This window comes from Saccostrea echinata, unplaced genomic scaffold, assembly GCF_033153115.1.
Source record: "Saccostrea echinata isolate AGI-Se365-2 ecotype Australia unplaced genomic scaffold, CSIRO_AGI_Sech_v1 ptg000064l, whole genome shotgun sequence".
In the NCBI taxonomy this organism is placed as follows: Eukaryota; Metazoa; Mollusca; class Bivalvia; order Ostreida; family Ostreidae; genus Saccostrea; species Saccostrea echinata.
Window position 1 is genome coordinate 772,969 of NW_026889813.1, and position 20,044 is coordinate 793,012.

General features: G+C 33.0%; 1 protein-coding gene across 10 annotated transcripts in view; it reads left to right on the plus strand.

The window, feature by feature from the left end:
• The first annotated feature begins 211 nt into the window (after positions 1–211).
• Positions 212–20,044, plus strand: part of LOC133175862 (twitchin-like) — a 79,320-nt gene continuing 59,487 nt past the window's right edge. For 9 of the 10 annotated variants that reach the window (XM_061311000.1, XM_061310993.1, XM_061310998.1 and 6 more), the window contains exons 1-8: positions 212–365; positions 5,047–5,375; positions 10,873–10,885; positions 12,602–12,750; positions 13,256–13,411; positions 14,142–14,453; positions 14,779–14,791; positions 15,405–15,615. In XM_061311000.1, the coding sequence (XP_061166984.1) occupies positions 5,063–5,375; positions 10,873–10,885; positions 12,602–12,750; positions 13,256–13,411; positions 14,142–14,453; positions 14,779–14,791; positions 15,405–15,615 (1,167 nt within the window). In that variant the 5' untranslated portion in view covers positions 212–365; positions 5,047–5,062. Of the gene's footprint in view, positions 366–535; positions 554–5,046; positions 5,376–10,872; positions 10,886–12,601; positions 12,751–13,255; positions 13,412–14,141; positions 14,454–14,778; positions 14,792–15,404; positions 15,616–20,044 lie in introns of those variants that run through there. The other variant, XM_061310994.1, reaches the window with a different exon arrangement.

The following is a 20,044-nucleotide window of genomic DNA, read 5'->3' on the forward strand; positions in this document are numbered from 1 at the left end:
TAGATATACACGTACTTCAAGCGAAAAAAGCACAGCTACTCTCAACCTACTTTCTAGATAATATCAATGTATTGCCAGTTACTCATTACGCAAACCGTAATTTTGTCTAGCCCAGCCCCTCACGCGTGCCGTGATTAGAAGTGACACCCACTCTGATTGGCTAATACAAATATGGGAACCGTTGCTGGTGATATTAGATTTCTTCGAGAAAAAATGGGATTTTTTGCATACTTGTAATATCTACTTCCACTCTGAAAGCCTCATGGCTGCCGTCTGAGATTACGACTATCGCCTCTTCTTTAGTTCTCTCTTTTAATGCAGGTTTCTTTTTCAGTCTATGGAATAATTTCACTAGTTGGATATTGGTAAGTTCTAGAAGTACGTTCTCTTATGATTGTGAAATGTCACTAATTTTTGCTTATTAATCAGTGAATGCAGTGCTATCCAATCACTTGTGTCCAAGTACCTTATACGTTAAAACAGAAAACAGTGGTATCGTCTGCTACTGGAGTTCATTTTCAGAGCGGAAGCGTTAGATAAACACAACAAACAGGTAAACCTCGCAGTTTCTTCAACGAAAATGCTTTTACTCATTATGCATGTGTTCTTGATAACAAACTAAAACAAATAAAACTTCTTTTTTTTTCAATTCCAGAGATGGGATTTAATTGGTTGTCATGGAAATAATTCAAACTAATCAAATGTTAGGGAGTGATTTAATAATCATCATGAATAATTGTTCATGTAAATGAAACTTTTTTTTTCCTTTAAATCATTTGAAATTTATCATTCTGCAACACGATGCAAACTCACTGTTATAAAGTGCTGCGCCCTGTCCAAAAAATTCAAAATACCTTTTCTCCTGCAGGGAAGCGTAACAAACTTGGCGTTTGGTTTTATGTTAGACATCGATATGGAATGCACAAAAACAATCATGTTTATCTTTATTTGCAATATTTCTCTGTCTAAGTCTATGGGCGCACCAGAATTTCCTCTGTTGAGTGTAACGTCAAATTAAGCTGAACTTAAGTGCTTATACATATATTGCCTTACCGTAAGCATATTACGCAATGACTTTGTAGTTGTTTTGTAAGTGTTGTACTCTACTACATTACCCTTATACTTGAAATAGAATGAGTTTAAATTTCCTCAGTAAATTTGTGATAAAAACGTTTTGCAGTAATTGATTGTTTTGCATATTATCTATCAAAAAGATATCATTGCCATCATTGCAAATAAATTTCCATCATATATTTGATATCTTAAAGAAAATCCAAGAGAAATGCGAGTATATTTCAACACTTTATATGCCTAATTCGGCTTTAAGATGGAAGGTAGCTTTTAATTGTTCCTTGCTGTAGACAAACTTAAATATCCAATTAGCTTTTTAGGTAAACCATTGCCACCTGTATATAAGTGGAACTCTTCCCTAATTCGAACTACAAAGTTGATCAACCTTAACCACTGAGCCAATGGCTACATCATCACTTCCTGAAAATTATCAAGAAATGATAGTTTTATGAGATCATTGTCTGTAATTTGTCACTTTGTATGATGTATACAGATATTCTGTGAATATGCCAAAGTGGAAGTAATTAGACGTAGGTGATTGACCCGTGAATAATGAAATACAAGTTATCAGATCAAATCAACAATATCTGTTATCACTCCGGAGCAATGTGCTTTATGCGTAGTATCGGGTTGATTCCTCATACCTAAATCTTATATAACAACATATCATTAAGATTATATATACCTGAAATATCACGAGAGTTGGCAATTAAGTAAAGAGACAGTTGAGTAAAGGTTATTCGAGAGAGTATTATAATATTTTGCTCCCTTGTGTTCAAAAGAAGAATATTTAAGATATGCTATATTATTCATCCTATATGGAAGACATTCATTTACTCTCTCTCTCTCTCTCTCTCTCTCTCTCTCTCTCTCTCTGTATGTGTGATAGGACTAGGTAGATGTATCAAATATTAAATTTCCTTTATTGTCTTCATTTTATCACTGCATGTTCATCAAAAGTCTTACTTGACTGCAGGCCAGCACTTACAATACAGGCCCTGCCTACAAGAAACCTAAATGTATCAAGGCGGGGGTTGGTTTTTGTTCAGTTTTATTTATTTATCTTGTCTGGTACAGTTATCCTTAAGTTTACAAGTGATGTTTGACTTGAGTGCAGATCTTCAGTGATCCCGATCAGTTTGTCAGAACACGGGAAAGCGTTGTATTTCTTTTTGTCAAAACCGTTTATGATTGGAATCGTGCATTCTTTGATAAAACAGAAATTTCTTGCAAGATTTAAACGCCGAGAGAAAGATTGCCTTGAAAGTAAAAAAGCTCTCTCTCTCTCTCTCTCTCTCTCTCTCTCAAGGTTATGATTTCCTAGAAAGACAAGAACAGCAGTTTCCTTGGCAAATCTCTGTAGTTAATTAAACCTGACAATGACTGATGTCTCTGCTGGATACCTTTGAGTATATTAGACCTGTTTCTTCATCAGCTTATTCCCAGGCAGGTAAATGAAATTGCAGTTTGTGCTGAGAAGAACAAAAAATACATTGCATACTTTCGGACTCTAGATTAAAGTAATTTACATAGGATCAATTCTTAATAATATCGTTTGGACATGTTCCCAGATAATTGTTACTTCAATTAGTATGCTCTTTGATCTTAAAGCTAATGTGAAGGAATTTGAAATAAAATTTCTATATTTCTTATGATACATATATTATGGAAGGAAATGTAGATAATCGCTGCTGACGGATTTTGTATTCTAATAAACGGGAAAATTATACTCGAAATTTTGTTAAGATAAAATGTGCACAAAGAGGGCAACAGCAGTGCATTTCTCTGTACATAATACGCTCATAGCAGGAGATTTCTGGAAAATGTATTGGTTCTTTGAGTTTGGATTAGAATTTGGCAATTACATTTTTTCCCCTTCAGAATTAGATTTCTTGTGTACTTGCAAACAGGAAAATTTTAATTTACCAAATGTTTTGTTTTTTGTCCATATTTCTTTTCACGAAGGAAGGGAAACAATGACAGATTTCTGCATATGCTTGGCAGACGACCAGCGCGTGCGCCATCAATCTCGCATTCGTTTTTCTTTAGCTTTCTGGAAAGTTTAGCTGCTATCTATGGGAGCCAAGAAAAGATCTTACAAACGAAATATTATAGCACAATTGCAAAGTATATATGAGGCAAAGCATCGGAGCAGACGACGATGCGCAAATGAAACAATCTGCAATGCAAGCACTTTTTACAATGCTTTTAAATTGATACACTTTTATTCTAACATATTCTATTTAGATTTATCCCGAGTGCTAAAAATATGGAGAATTCTCTCTGAGGTCATTTATAATAATATTCATTGAGCCTGAATTATGAATTTAAAGAAAGTGATCTTTTTCGAGCCTCTGAAACAATATACATAGTTTTTTATTTTATTTTCTATATTGATTCTTGCATTTTATTGTTGGTATTTCGTAATTTTTCAGCTATAAAATAATATGGTCGTATGATGAAAACATACAGTAATGCGACATTGGAACCGGGTTAAATCACCAATCTTACAAAAAGTCTTTAATCTCTGTTAGAACGACACAACTGTATTTAGTCCATTGCGTGCTGGCAATTTTGGTTGTTTACAAATTAAAGAAAATTAGTTGAAAAATAAACATTACTGAGCAGGCGGTATCTCATTTGCAGCGAGAGATCAAATTATTTATCAGATTGTGGCTGGAAACCGGAAAACATACACCCCGTGGATAGAACAACACTAATTTACATTTTTAGCAATTTAATATTCTAGATGTTTATGCTTGTGCTGATTGGAACCGAGTGCATGTTAGACGAAGATCGTTCGTTTATGTTCTCGAGGTCTTCCCTCTAACATCTGCACGATTGGGAAAATTACATACTGGTGGAGTCAAGCCATTTTGATCGTTTAATTGCATATTTTCTCTTAGATTTGGGAAATGCGGTTTTAAACGGTTAGGTGAGTTGTGTGAGCCAGATATTGGTGTTAAAATGAATGACAATTTGATTTCTTTTTAAGCAATCGTAATTCGGCAATAGATTTTGTTTCTCACAACCCTACCATCAAATGTACCTGTTGAATTAATCCGAAGACATTGGAACATTACTAGTATCTTGTGTGCAAGCTTTGTTTTATTGATTAAATCAACTTTTGCAATGATATTTTCACCTAGAATTTGTGTAATTATGTTAATTAATCATCATTTTAAAGTGTATTAAAAATCAATGTAATTGTTCTTAATGCAGGGTTTTAAATATGTACTTTTGATATGTTGTTTGGTAGTTTTAAACTTGGAGTTGGTGTTCACATTTTTAGAATTTTCTCCACAAAAAAAAAGAGAAAAAAACTTTTCATTTTTAACTTTTGTAGTGAACCTACAGACTAAATCGTTATAAACGTCAGACTGTACAGAGTTAATAGCACCTAAATTAGAGAGGGGTGTTAAATCTGTCTATCTGTTTTGAAATTAACTTCGGATTTTGGTAATCCCCTTGGCATGTAACAGAAAACATTGAAATATAGAAGCAAATCAGGTCGGCAAGAATCCTAAATGGTTCTCTGTATGAAGGGAAATTATTTTTCATTATTTAATCCCTAGCCCTTGGGGTGTATGTGGTGTGTGAAAGGGATAGGGGGTGGGTGGGGGTGGGGGGTTCGGATCATATCTAAATGGGGGTGATAACCACTTCAGTTGATTTTTTTTCTTGTCTGGTGTCCACTGCACGCGCAATTAATTAGCATCCTTCATTAACACGTGTAGCTGATTATACTATGCACATGTGACTTACTGGTATTTGGTTAACCCCAGGGGGTACTGCGGTCCCTAGCAATGCATTTATTCTGATAGTTGTTCTTTGCAAACCGGCTCAAATTCTGTGGAGGAGGCAGATGTATGTATATAGTGCGAACGTATCAGCCAATAGCTCGGGAAGTCGTTGGTTATATGTATGAATGTTTAACTAAAATGTAATTGTAATATATATTTTTGTTACTTTTAGTTAAAAGTGGGCAACAATGGGGGTTGGTGACGACATCGCACCACGTTTCACCCAGAAACCAGTTCTTAAACAGGAGGATAATGGCGCAAAGCTGGTGTTTCAGTGTACTCTGGAGGCTTCCCCTAAACCGGATATTCAGTGGTTCCAAGGGACATCACCAATCTCGCAGTCCAATAGGATTAAGATGCGCGTGGAACCCGCCGGGGGCAACAAATACAATGTGATGATGGACATTTTAGGTGTCACTGCTGCGGACGCTGGGACGTACAAAGTGGTGGCCAAAAATAAATTAGGGGAAGTGTCGGCCTCTATCAACCTTAACTTTAGTGGTAAGAACAAAGGTTTTTTTTTCTTTTCTTTCTTTTTTATCGAGATATGGTTCAGATGAGTTTGGTCTGAAGTAGTCCGAAATATCTGACGTTTTCCAGGCGTTTTTCACGATTTTAATATTTGACGTGACAGGAAAACAAAACCGTGAAAAACGCCTGGAAAACGTCAGATATTTCGGACTAGGCCTGAAGGTGTCAGGATTATTTTTGTATACTGATGCAGGTCAATGGTCTATGATTGAGGACCCATTGTATATATCAGTACCATTATTGAACAAACTGCCAATACAAAAGATGCAGTTACGTTTTTTAAGTGCACCCTATCACTGTTCCTTCCTTATTCTCTCTCTCTCTCTCTCTCTCTCTCTCTCTCTCTCTCTCTCTCAATAAGTGATAAAATACATATATATGCATCAGCAGTTTGTGTTGTTACACAATGATCAAGTTTGATATTCTGGTTATTTGCAATTAGTTCTCATGCAAACATTTGTAATTCAATATTTTCGAATACGTTTTTTGTTAAAACAATGAAAATAACGAAGAAGGATATGAACATAGATATTGTTTGATTTTTTTTTTAAAATTTACTTTGATATCATTGATGCGAAAGAAGATGGACGAACAAGGCGTGCAAAATGTCTATAGCTCAATCTAATTAAAATTAGATCTTCCACCCGCTGTCCTCTTTTCTATATGTCGCATGCGGCGCATAGAAAACCGGGGAGCGGATGGAAGATCTAATTTAATTAGACTGGCCTATAGCTTCAAATGTGTATAAAAATCAAATTCAATTTGTGAACTAAATACTTAGAACAAAGTTCTAAATACTTAATGGTATAAAACAAAACTTTTCTGTGGAAAAATTCTCTCGGCAAAAATTCTTCTAAGGTATATAAAGAAAGTTATGGTCAGACGACACGTTCCTCAATAATATATAATTTTTCCCAAGAATTTGTCGATTGAAGTATTGCTACTTTAACAAGTTTCTACACAAAAAGTTGAGGTACCTTACCAGGCATTTGTGCAAGATACCAGAGGGTGATATTTCCTTTATTATTCTATTTGAAATAACTTGAATGGTCAATATCACAATTTTTGGGCCCAATTTTTGTCGTATTTATTTTTTTAGACATTTTGAAAACGGTTTAGAAATCACAAGATAATGTTAATATTGTGAATATTTTTATATAATAACGAAGAGAAACAAAACGGGTATTTGAGGAACGTGTCGTCAGACCTTAAAGATTTGTTGAGATTTAAACCCAAGTAATACAACTCCCGAGCAACAATTTTCTTTCTTAGATACTGACATACAACTCATAAGAAGTAGCGGAATTTAAATCTTGTTTGTAATATGACCTCTGAATAGCTGAACTTTAAATATTGCTCGGAAAGATACGATTTTTGTGTTATAAGAGTGAATTTTTAAGGCAGAGTGCTCCATGTGCTCCATGTTTTTGTTAAACAAAAAAATATATTCTCACAATACGTTAAAGATATACTTTCAAAAAATGGAGCGAAGACTCACTTATACAGAAAAATTCAGTTATAGTATGACTAAATGATTTTTGCCCTCTTTGGTATGTGCATTTTATTTCACAGACGAATAATTTTAATACTTGTGAGACTGTTTCAAATTCTGGGGATTTTACATGAAGTATACATCTGTGTTGACATACCAAAGAAAATAGTGTTTTAATTGAAATTTTATTTTTCACTTTCTTAATTATTGTCGAACTATAGGCATTTTTCTCGGCTTGTTCGCCCATCTTCTTGGAATTATAAGGAAAATTTATCCCTTGCAATTAGTTTCCGTGTACATAGGCAATTTTGGAATCAATTAGATAACAAGCTACCTTTGTAGAACATCCTGAAAAACCTATTGAAAAAAGGAAATATGAACGCAAAGGCAGATAAATTGTGATTTACGTCAGAGTACACATTTGCCTATAGCAAATTTGCCGCATTCCTCTTTTTGATTAGAGAGATAATTCAATGGTTGAAAAAATCTTCAAAAGTTATATATTAGAAATAGATGTCTGACTTCGACTAGAGGTCACATTATTTCTCTACCTCTAATTTGCCATGTTGTTTGTTTAAAAAAGCAGCGGATTTTCTTTACAGTCTTTTACTCTTGTTATTCGTAAACATTATTTAAAAACAAATCAGAGTGTTAAAAATCATAATGTAGCTGTTTCAGAAAATCCCAATTATCATAGCTAATTTTGCGGACAATTGAGGTCAGATGCCGCTAGCACATACCGGAATTTTCGAAGTTGTCAGGAGTGTTTTATATATTATTACTCGAGCTTTACTTCCTGTTGCAGCGGGAATTTTGAGTTTTGTTTATTATTTTATACAGCAGCAGACCTAAATCATATACGTCTAAAACGTTGATGTAAGGATTTAGAATTCAATGAAATTAGTGAAGGTTATTGTGATTGTGATGGTAATTTAGAGCTATTTTTCATTATAAAAAATAGAGATTATGGAATCAATGACGAAATTTAATTTCTGGTCTCTGAACATAGATAATAAACGTTAGATATGATAGTCGAAGATAAATTTACACTAATAGCAAAATAAATGTCACAGGTGGTGAAAAATCAAGTCTCAACCGGGACTCGAACCACAGGAGTTCGCAATTTTATCAATAAAGTCAATAAAAATCACTTGATTGACCAAGCCATGAGCTATGCGTTAGCATAGCGAACAGGAATGCAACACGTTTTTGGAGAAATCAATCAATTTGTTGTTACCCACCGCTTATTCAATACAGCTCGTCAGCATTCGTATCAAACATTTCTCTACTAAAATTTGCTCTCTAACCCTTCTCGATTGCTGTCAATACCCACTTTCTTCGATTTCGCGTAAACATTCGTTTTACCGAGAAGCCATTGCGTGACGTCACATCAAACCCGAACCTGAAAGATAATTATTAAATTAAAAAAAGATAGAGAATAAACTTTAAATTATTTCCTGTTGCTTTGTATTATCACCAACTTACCAAAGTATATCAACAAAGTTGTGGGACACGACGAATTTCTTTTTACTTACTCAATATTTCAATTTGCGCGCACATGCAACTGAAATTATCGCCCTTTGTTTTTGAACAACTTGACATGGTTTCTCACCATAAAAAAATAATTGGGGGATATTAAGTATTATGATTTATTCAATTTAATTATAAAATAAAATATGTACAATAATTGACAATGTATTTATTTTTTTTTTTTTATTTAAGACAATCGAATAATTACCTGTCGGGTTCGGGTTTGATGTGACATCATGCAATGGCTTCTTGGTAAAACGAATGTTACACGAAATCGAAGAAAGTGGGTATTGACAGCATTCGAGAAGGGTTAGAAAGCAAATTTTAGTAGAGAAATGTTGTTTGATACGAATGCTGACGAGCTGTATTGAATAAGTGGTGGGTAACAGCAAATTGATTGATTTCTCCAAAAACGTGTTGCATTCCTGTTCGCTATGCTAACGCATAGCTCATGGCTTGGTCAATCGAGTGATTTTTATTGACTTTATTGATAAAATTGCGAACTCCTGTGCTCGAACCCAGGGCCTCTGGCATACCGTGCCAGCACTCTAACCACTGAGCTACTGAGACCAGATATATTGACTGACTTTCACGCACCTGTGAACCCGGTGACATAAATAAAGTAAGATCTAATGAAAAAAATTAAGATAAATGAAAATGTTTTTGTAGGGAAAATGGTGTCGGTAAAAGTGAAATGTATAAGCAGGGACCTATATACTAAGTATATCGCTCTCTGGTATAAGGCTATAATTAACTGAAGACACTAAAATCTATTTTTAAGTAACACAGGTCTTGTGATACGATACATATCTCGATACATTTAATATGATGCACATATTTCGATATTATGATATATTAGAAAAACTATAATAAACTTAGTATTTTATTTGTCTTCTAGACGATAAATCCACAAAATTTATATCAAATCATATGTGCTTTGAAATTAATACAAGTAGTTCATCAATTTCATTGACTAAGAATTCACAAAAACAATATTATATGTACGTATTGCCAAATGTCTATAAATAAGTTGAGTTTTCAAATAATTATGTAGTTTATCAATATCATTGACTAAAAATTCATCAAAAACAGTACCACATGTACATAATTATTAATTGCTGAAAGTCTATAACTAAGTTGAGTTTACAAATAAATTAACAATTTGTTTTAAAATTTCTTTTTAATGAAAATTAGAGAATCTATGCTTTGTTCAAAACTGTTAGTGCCAGATGGGCACTAATAAATAATAATATCCCTTGTTGTGGAAAAAGATATTTTCTGTATATAACACGCCTTACAGATTGCTTGGCTTTTGTAAACTTTACTTGTGCAGTCTTCCGAGAATGCTAAAAAGTGAAAATGTTTCCCCCATATCTATGACTTGTTAGTGATAAAGCACATTTTCAATTTGAAATTCATCTCTTTGCTTCATAAAGTTTCATTACCCATTGCCTTTTTTCCAAGACAACTATTTTCATTTTCAATTTTTTAATAGGTCGTTTGTGTATCTTGTCATACCAATATTTCAATGCATGAATTGTAAACCATATCTTAGCAAGAAATATTGGTATATATTGGTGTATCAGTATATTGTCCCATCTCTAATGCCATAATAGACTGTTTCACGATAATATAGTTTGGTGAAATATGACATAGCAACAATTGTTTAATAAATGTCATTTAATTATTACCTAAAAAACTTCACTAAGCGTTATTAATTTGCCCTGCAAAGGAGCAGTATCACAGTTACCATGAAAGGGCTAATTAAATTAAATGATGGTATGGATTCATTTGCTGGTTGTTGCATAGAGAAGTTATTAGAGTACAAGTGTAGAGTTCAAGGGGCTCAGATTCAATTTTGGTTTTTATCCTTTGAATGCTATATATATTTGATTATGATATTACATGTAATTATTTCTGGGTCCAATTTTTAATTCATCATTGAATGTTACAGACAGCAAATGTACCATACATTTCTATTTTCATACAACTTTTATATAAGAGTATAAGTCCTTTAAGATCACCATGTACAAAATGCAAGATTTAAATAAGTGTTCTATCCATTGTTAAGTAGAACTTGTCTAATCTGGAAACACCACTTGAGCGGATTAGACAATATTCTGGATTATACAACATTTTAAACACTAGTAGGGTTGTCCCTAAGGCCCAGGGGCCGGGGAATTTCCCTTCCTATAATGACATCCCCCAGTTATTCTGGTATACCCCAGCAACCTCCTTTTAGTGGAAGAACCCCAGAACCCCTTCTACTTTTTAAATGTCCCCTCCTATTTCAATTCTTAAGGACAACCCTGACTAGAATATTAACTGAAAGGGACTAGAACTTTCAATCATATTAGACAAGATTTCGGAATAGACTACACCCAAATTTGAAAAGTTTCACTGTATTTTTAATTTTTGTTATTTTTTCTTTTTGTTTTCTTACAGGTAGTCAAAAACAGTGAGTATAATTTCAAACATTAAATTTATTAGTCTGCATGTGCTAGATTTTCTTTAATTCAGTTGTTAGTGCCATACACATGTATTTCATATATGAATTCACAAACATTGAAACAGCAACACCTAACACTTCTTGTTATACATAGTTTTGTTTCATGATTTGATTTGATTGATGGCATGTACAAATTGCCCACAACTATTATTCTTGTTTTAGCGTAATTTCATTCATCTCTATTCTATTCTTAAAATCAGCTTGCTGTAAATTCCTGAGCCTTTGATCTGTAAAGATAGCTGTTTCTATATCTAACATCCACCAGTGGGTCAGATTCAGAACAGAGAGCAATCAGAGTTAATTGTTGGAAAAATTTTCCAGACATGAAGGGTTTTACATTCTATATCAAAACAACATGTACATGTTGTATGTATTTGTACTAAGTACATGTTTGAATACAAAATATGGTCGAGTTCTTGTGAAAATGATTTTATGCAAATCATTTCTGTGATATGTTTCTAACATTTCAATTAACATGGCTTAGATTATACCAGTTTATGAATTGTAGCTTAAAGTCTTTTTTCATTAATTGAGTTGCAGATCCAGAAAATGTCCTGTTTCACAATACATCTTTTACACTTTTAAAATCTTCCAATAATTTGAAGATACCAATAGAAATTTAAAAGACTATTCAAAATAATGGGAGTTCAACCTTTTTTTTTTTTTAAAGAGGTATAAAATGTAATTGGAAGCAGAATATTGACCACTGCATTCAAGGAAAATGTAATAAATGTATTGTAAAAACAACAGTACAAGTGAACTGCATTTCCTATGCAGTTGTACATCAAACAAAAGATATACATGTACTAGGTTACAAAATTACAGTAGCAAAAATTTCCACATATTAATTAAAACAATGAAAAATGGTATGATCTGATTTCTTTCCAAAGTGCAAGCACTTTTATATATACAGTGTCTAAGATTTACATCATCAGCTGATAATCTGAGCACTAAGAGTATATTGTTTTGGAACGGGGAGTTGACATGTAAGTTCCATCATTCTTGAGTAAATTTGGATGTTAGATAAAAATATCCTGTATCATCAGTGCTTTGTATAAATTAGGAGACAAGAAGCACTGAGTTACAAAGTGTGTGTTTTGATAATTTTTCTCCATATCGGAACCCCCCACAGTGGAAGTGAGAGCTTCATGGTAAGGCTACCTCACATATTGTTTATAGTTTAAATCGTGATCCTCTGAAATCAACACCTGCTAAAGTTTGTTCTTGCAATAGTTTCCATATCATAACAGCTGTGAATTACCATCATGAAGATTCCATTCATTTTGCCAACAGCTTCGGTCCCAATGTTACATAGTGATGGGTGGAAATATTTAATCTTTTCTCATCCACCTGCATTTTTCTGCCACTTCCAATTTATTTTCAATTCCCAGAAGGACTGAAATACACTGTTACAATCATTTCTGAAGTGCATCATTTAATTTGTTAGCCTTCAGAGTGGAAAATTTACCAGATATTTTAGACACAAGCAAGGAAGAAAGCAAAAGATAAATGACACCCAAACCAGAAAGTAATAACAGACATTATTGCTTTTCTTAAACTGACTGTAAACTTGTCTAAACATACTAACAAACCAATATTCCAATAGATAGATTCTTATCCATGATTTAATGCTTGTGTGAAGTCTGTTTTTTGTTCTTTCTCTAGACAAGATGGAATTGCTCCAAACTTTATACAGAAACCTGTCACCAAACAAGCAGATAATGGTAAAAAGCTGTTGTTTGAAGGTCAACTCACGGCAGACCCCGCCCCTCAGATTACTTGGTTCAAGGACGAACAGCAAATTACACCTGGAGGTTTGTTTTTATTAATTATTTCATTACTGGTTATTTACCGTTATATTTATTTTACAGATTATAATGAAGTAGAGAATGAATTCAATTTTTTTTCAAAGAACTTTTGCTGATGTAACTTGTTCAGTGATGTACAAATTTATTTTCTTTAAACAAATGCAAGTAGAGTCTAATCTTGTTATCTCAAATGAGATGGGACTGAGAAAAAACCGAGGATTATCGATGGTAAAATTCTTAATTAATAAATGATTGGAACTTCCAAATCACTTTGACATATCCATGGTATTTGAGATATTGATGTTCAAGATACCGAAGTTCAACTGTATGTTTATAGTAATGAACATCAGTAATTTTTACATGCATATCCATCTGCTCTATGCATAAGCATATATTAATAAAATTAAGTCATCTTCAAATTAAGTAATGAGACAGTAATAGAAACTTTATTTTCAAAATAAATCTTGATATTCTTTTCTTGAGGCTTATTGATTTTTTTTGTATGTTTCAGGTCGCATTAAGATTCGAACAGATCCACAACCTAACAAGAAATACCTCTTGGTACTAGAAATTAATGATGTGAATGTAAAAGACGCTGGAAACTACAAAGTTACTGCAAAGAATGCTTTAGGAGAAAGCAATGCTACTATCAGACTCAATTTTGATAGTTAGTATACTGATTTAAAGAATTTAGATGTGTAAAATACCCATATTCATAAACTTCATTAATTAACTGACAGTTGGAAATGTAAACTTATCAACTGTTTAGAGAATAAAGAAAAGTAATGATGTATGACCAAAAGCACATATTTTAAAGTTACATGGTCCATAATTTTGTAAATTCTTAAGTTTGTGATTGAAGTTCAAAATATGGTTAATGTGTGTTTAAAAATGACCCTCTGGAGAAAACTTCATTAATTTTAACATGTATGTAGAGATACTGTGCAAATACAAGAGCATGTGTGTAAACAAAGATTTCATGAGTGACCACATGTGACAACCAACAACAAATTGGTGAAACTCGTGAATGACCACACTTTTTATGTCACATGAAACTTCAGAATTTCTATTCAAGACCCAGTCTATATCTGTAATCCTTGTTCTACTCATTTTCACTATGTTTCACTTCTCTTATGTAAGTAGTGTTGAGGAGGTTGCAGTTGAATTTATATCCATTTTTTCCATTACATCTGAGGTTTGAAATTTTGTAATTATTACAATCACCAAAATTTTGGTTAAAAAAAAAAACAATTACTTGCCAAGTATTTTTCTCTTTCGAAACAAACACAAAGGTATGGACGATACATGTATCACCATGTTCTGTTACAAGTGACAGAGCTTTTGGGATTGTCATTGCACCTTAACTTATTAAAAGAATTTATTTGTTTGAAATTCAGCTGACGAATCAAAGAAGCCACAAGGACAGCCACCTAAATTTACAACCAAGCCGACAATTCGACAGGATGGTGGCAAGATCATTTTTGACTGCAAACTCACAGCAGACCCCAAACCCACCATCACTTGGTACAAGGGAAGTGAAGTTCTAAAGGAAGGGGGTCGATACAACATGAAAATGACCTCAGACAAGAACACCCACAGTGTTTCCATGGAGATATCTGGTGGGGGGATGCAAGATGGAGGGGAGTACAAGGCAGTGGCCAAAAATAACCTTGGAGAATCCACAGCAACTATTACATTGAACTTTGAAGGTATTTATTGTCCAGCTGTCTATATGGAATGCTCTAAATTTTTATGTCATGAAGACACGGCTTTTTCTGTAAAGCTTAGGGAATCAGAAAAGTTAAAAAAATAACATGACTCTCTAATGATAAGGGATGTCTATCAGGACACTTAGGATAATTTTGAAAGAAAGTTTTGAAAGTTAAAGACTGAGAAAATTTGAAGAAATTAATGAATAACAATAGAAATGTATTACAAGTTTTTGTGAATGATACTGCAATAATAATATTTGAATTTGCATAAGTTTGAATTGGAAAAGGATTTGAATTTTAAATTTTCGTATTTCTTTTTCAGGAAAAAAGCCTCCGTGAGTATTTTTGTGGGAATTTTGAATGGTAACACCTGCACACTAAGGGGATGATATAGTTGCATAAGTTTACATGCTCATCGCGTATCTATGGAAACTATAGAGTTTACAAGAATCTCTTCAGTATACAAGGAGAAACATTACATTAATCACATGTCTGAAAGGTTTAAAAGCATAGGGAAAACACGTAAATGATTCCTGGATAGCTTTGGCAGCTTTACAATGTAGAAATACTGACTTCATATTGTTAGGTGAAAAAAAGAATCATCAGATAAAAGATGAGATAGTATATACATAATTTACCTGGTGGCTAGACGTACAGAAGTTACAGATTTGCATGATAGATGCATTTTATGTGTAACACATATACATGTAGACAGAATCATGTAAATTTACTGTAAAGTAACTGATTTAAAGAAAAAATCTTTTACAAATTGAAACAGTGAACAAGATTTACACTCAAAATCCTTGAATATTTTATTTCACATGTACTGCTATATTATGAGGACTTGTTTTTGCAAAAAAAGTCAAAAGAATTAATTGTTTGAAAAAAATGCGAAGAAAGAAATTGTTTTAATGAATCAAAAGTGCAAGTTGAAAATCATTATTGTAGGCAAGGCAAAGCACCTCATTTCCTGTCAAAACCAACCATCAAACAAGAGAGAATGCAGCTCTTAATGACCTGTAACGTGGAGGCCAAACCAGAACCTAAGCTATCTTGGTTCAGGGACAATACCGAAATCACCCCTGGGGGACGTTACATCATTGCTCTGAAAAAAGACGCCTCGGGACCAGACAGATATGTCGCCACACTTACCATCAAGGTAACATTTTCAGTTTGAAGACTTGAGAATCCAGAGTGGAAAGATTAAAACTGAGTCTTGGGGTAGAATAAGACCATTATATAAATGTATCCCTGTCTGCTTGTTGTAATTTAAACAATTTGTTTAGGTCCTAAGATCAAAGAAATTCAAATGGTATTCTGCCTATTCTTGATAAGCATAACATAGCTTTCTTTTCTCTGAAAAAAAAAGATTCTTCACATATTTCACATGCTTACAGTTCATTGGGAACTTTTAAGTGACCAGTTACCTGGGGCAGTATCTTCTCATCTCCCTTGGTACAGCTGATAAAGCTATAACTTTTTCAGCGTGTTTCGTATTTACATGGATTTTATAGTCACTGCCATTTTGGCACGGAGAGTCTCTGCTGGTTTTTGTGTTTTAACAAGTGATAAATGCATGTTTTTCAGTGTCGATAGGTGTTGAATAAACACAAGATATATCTTGTTATAGGATATGTGGTGCCATTTTATTAGATTTAAAACTGATACAAAAAGCATAAATTTATAAGATTTTCAATGTTGGGTTGTTGGTAAAGTTCATTCTTTCAATATCCTGAAAGAACATTGGCACAACTTACTGCATTGAAAAAAAAAAACTGTGAAGAAAAACAATTCATTTATAATGGAAAACACAAAATATTTGTTATAAACATTGAATATCTGAATCAATAGGCAATTACCATTAGTTTTGATGGAATCTTCTGTTCTTTTTGAAAACTCTTCATTGCCTAGGAAACTCAAAAGACCTCTCAGATCATTACTATGATGCAATTTCTTGGTTAGCTGGCAGCCATATTCACAAGTAATAATTAATGTTCTACATAGTGAATTTTCGAGTGCTTACTTAGGATTTATAGAATAATCTGTTCCCTTCTCTCAGCAGGGAAGTAATGAAGATTGTCTATCAATGATTTACTGTGTACGTAACATGGAACAACAGGAAAACTAAGTATTTTTGTGTATTTACTCGTAAAAAAGAAATGGAATTGCACTTTTAATAATTAACTCCATTTTTATAAAACAAGTTTGACATGAACAAATTAACTTTCAAATAATGCAATTATTAAACTATTTTGGATGGATATAAAGATGTTCTGTTATTAATTAACCTTCTTACAGACCTCCATAGTATGACTCCATCATATTATCAATGCCATAAGCATTAACGAGTTACATCAAACACTGCCGAGGTATAGTGTCATATACATAGAAAAATAAACGTCCTTACTCCTACGCATTCTATTAGTTTACGTGAGGTACCGTAGTTCAAGCTTTAGTGTATGTAAACTGATCAGGTAATTAAACAACTGCCAAAATTGATTAGTTCCACTCAGGAAAAAATGTTTCTTATTCAATAAACTTAAAGCTAATGCATCCCAAGTCAGTAAAATTTTTAATGTTGCTACTTGAAAAAGATTTTATTAATCTTCAAGAAGGTTAAAGTGATCTGGGGTTTTTTTTTCTCACTTTATGTAAAATGCTCTAAACTAAGTACCTGGAGATTTATGAGGAGTTTTGTCTCAAATTGATAAAAATGATCACTTTTTTATGAGGGCTAATCAGAATTTGGATTAAAACAATGATAGGAAGTCAAGTGAGATTTTCAAATTTAATTGGAATTTTATGACTGATTTTGATATGGCTCTCATGATTTGGGTGAGTTCCCAAGAGGAGGTTATCATATTCGTGTGAAGTTCAGTCACCTTGTTTTTATCACAGGGCTGATCAAGAACTTGTAGGGGATAGGAAAGAATTCAAAATTTTGTCTTGTGTATTTTTTTTTATGAAGTTTATTATCTTTTTTTTCATGCTCTACTTCGTAGATGAGACATCTTGGAATCTAGAGATAAAATAAAAGTACACACAAGATTATTTCTATTTAAACTTTTAATGTAATGGTCAAAACACCTGTGAAAGATTTAACAATGAATGAAGCATTGACTGAATTTTTCTTCTTCTCAAGCTTTTTGTTTTCTCATTTAGCTGCACATTAATGAGTCAGATCAGCTCAAAAGATGTAGGTATCAGTAGGTTCAAAGCTGTACTGTAGAGGAATGTTTATTGACATAGGCAGACATCTGTGTGCAGGGCATGTAAATCAGAGGTGGCCAGTAAGAAAGCTTTAATCTCTCTCTGCTAAGTGATCATCATGTACACATGAATATATTACTTCATTACAGATAAACATTGCCAGTGGTATCAATTCTTTATGTATAACTCAGTGAGATTCTGATTGCCTTCAGGTGCAGAAAAAAATAAACACTGCAAGACTTGATTTTTTACCTTGTATCTAAAAACCCCAAAATGATCTTTGTCACTTTGATACTTTGCTGTGGCAAGTCTCCATGTTTTCCCTTCTACAGCTTAATTTGTGCTTCCTCAGCAGTTTATTAATAACAAAAAGCTAAAGCAGACTAAGTAGGAAAAGTCATAAAGATGCTTGTCTCTGGTATTGCAGTGGAGAGTATCCTGGTATCTAAACATTTACTGGGTTTCTGGCAAGGCTTGGCAAGAGCATCTATAGAGGTCCTGACCTTGATATATTAATCAGGGATGTACATGTATGTGTTGTACACTATAGTACCAATTTAAGGTGCCCTGCATTTTGCTTCATATAATCAGTGGAGAATTAAAATAGGACTTAGCTTACTTGTGTCTATGAGCATATTCTGTGCTACTGTTCAGTGCAAGGGTTTATACTCCTTGAAAATCAATTTCTAGGTCTCTTTATTTTTTTATTTATAACTATAATGAATATTATTTCTACATAATTTACGTCTATTGGTGTAATTTTTCTCACTTTTGTAAGCAAACTTTTTCATCCTAGACATGCTGTATGTTAAATGGCATCCAAACTAATAAGATTAAATGAAGAAATATAGAGAAGTTATTTTGTACATTTAATGAATTGGAAAGAATTTGGAAGAGAAATGGTTGAAAAAGTAGTTTAAAGAAGATTTAAAAAAACATCACTGTAACTTTATTTTTTAAGATCAAAAAGATCTCAGAAATGAAGATAAAGTGGCAAGATGATATAATTAATTCTAGGTGGACATTTTAAGTGATTGCCAAGTTGATTAGTTTGATGAGTTCATCGCATTTCTAAGTAGCCATTAAGTAAACATTTATTTGATAAACTTGAATCAGGAATAATGAATACCATTACCAAGTGGAATGGAGTTTAAATGCCTCATTTTTATTTAACTAAAGGTAATTGTCTTGCAGTTGAATTACCTTGTAGTATTATCTCCATTTATGTTTTCCCACAATAAACACTTTGTAACTGAATTAGTTTATCAAGATGAAGAGGGAGAATTTGAGTAATAGTGGGAGGTGCAGCAGTGAGGATGCATCATAATTTTATCAGGATTTACAGAAAAAACAAGGAAATAAGGTTATCTGCACACAATCGGGTTTATCAATGAAGACATGACTACGTGTTTGCCAAGATAGGGGAATACACAGTCATTTATGGAAACCTGTTTAGCATAGAGAAAGCATAACATTGTGGTGAGTTTACACTGCAGTGAATGCTTGTACTCAAGCATGATGATAAAGAAAGCTGTTTTTAGTTGTGCAGGAAAACTGCTATGTATATTAGGTGTGTTTTATCATTGTGATGTCGTAAGGAACTTTTACATGCTAACTAAACATTTTTAAAGATCATCTTCTAAAATAGTGCCTAAAAAATTAAACTTCAGTGTTTTATCCTCATGCAGGTATTGGACTTCCTTTATCTCCTCAATATGCATACCGTATATACTCGCCTATAAGTCGGTCCGCCTATAAGTTGGTTGTATTTTTTAAGCTTAAATTGGAGTGATTGACTCGCTAAAATATCAATCTTTTTATAACTCGCGTATAAGTCAGATAAAGAGTTTTGGACCTAAGTTTAACTCCCCAAAAACCGACTGATAGGCGAGTATATACGGTACATACCGGTATATGTGTAACATGAATGGACTGAAGATTGTGTGGAATTTTTTGAACAGATAGAAAAATAAGGAAAAATAGAGAAATTAAGATGAATTTCTTATGAAATAAAGCAAAAGTGACAATGAAATGGAAAAAAAAGTTGTTTTTTTTTAATTTTATGGCTATATAATTGACAAAAACAGCAGGCTATAATATTCATTTGATATCAAAATTAATAAGCAACATAAATAAACCCCTTGAAATAAAAAGGTATTAACCTATTAAATAACATATAGACTATTGTTGAAATTTGTGGCTATCAATCTTTATTTTTATTACTTAATGTTTTCAAGTTAGATGCAATCCCAGCAGTTCAAGCTTTAAACTTTATATCACTGATACGAAGAAATAGGGAGGAGGAATTTACGTATATAAACCCATAAAAACCTGTTTATGATATGTCTGGTTTCTATGTATAGATCTCATTTCTACTT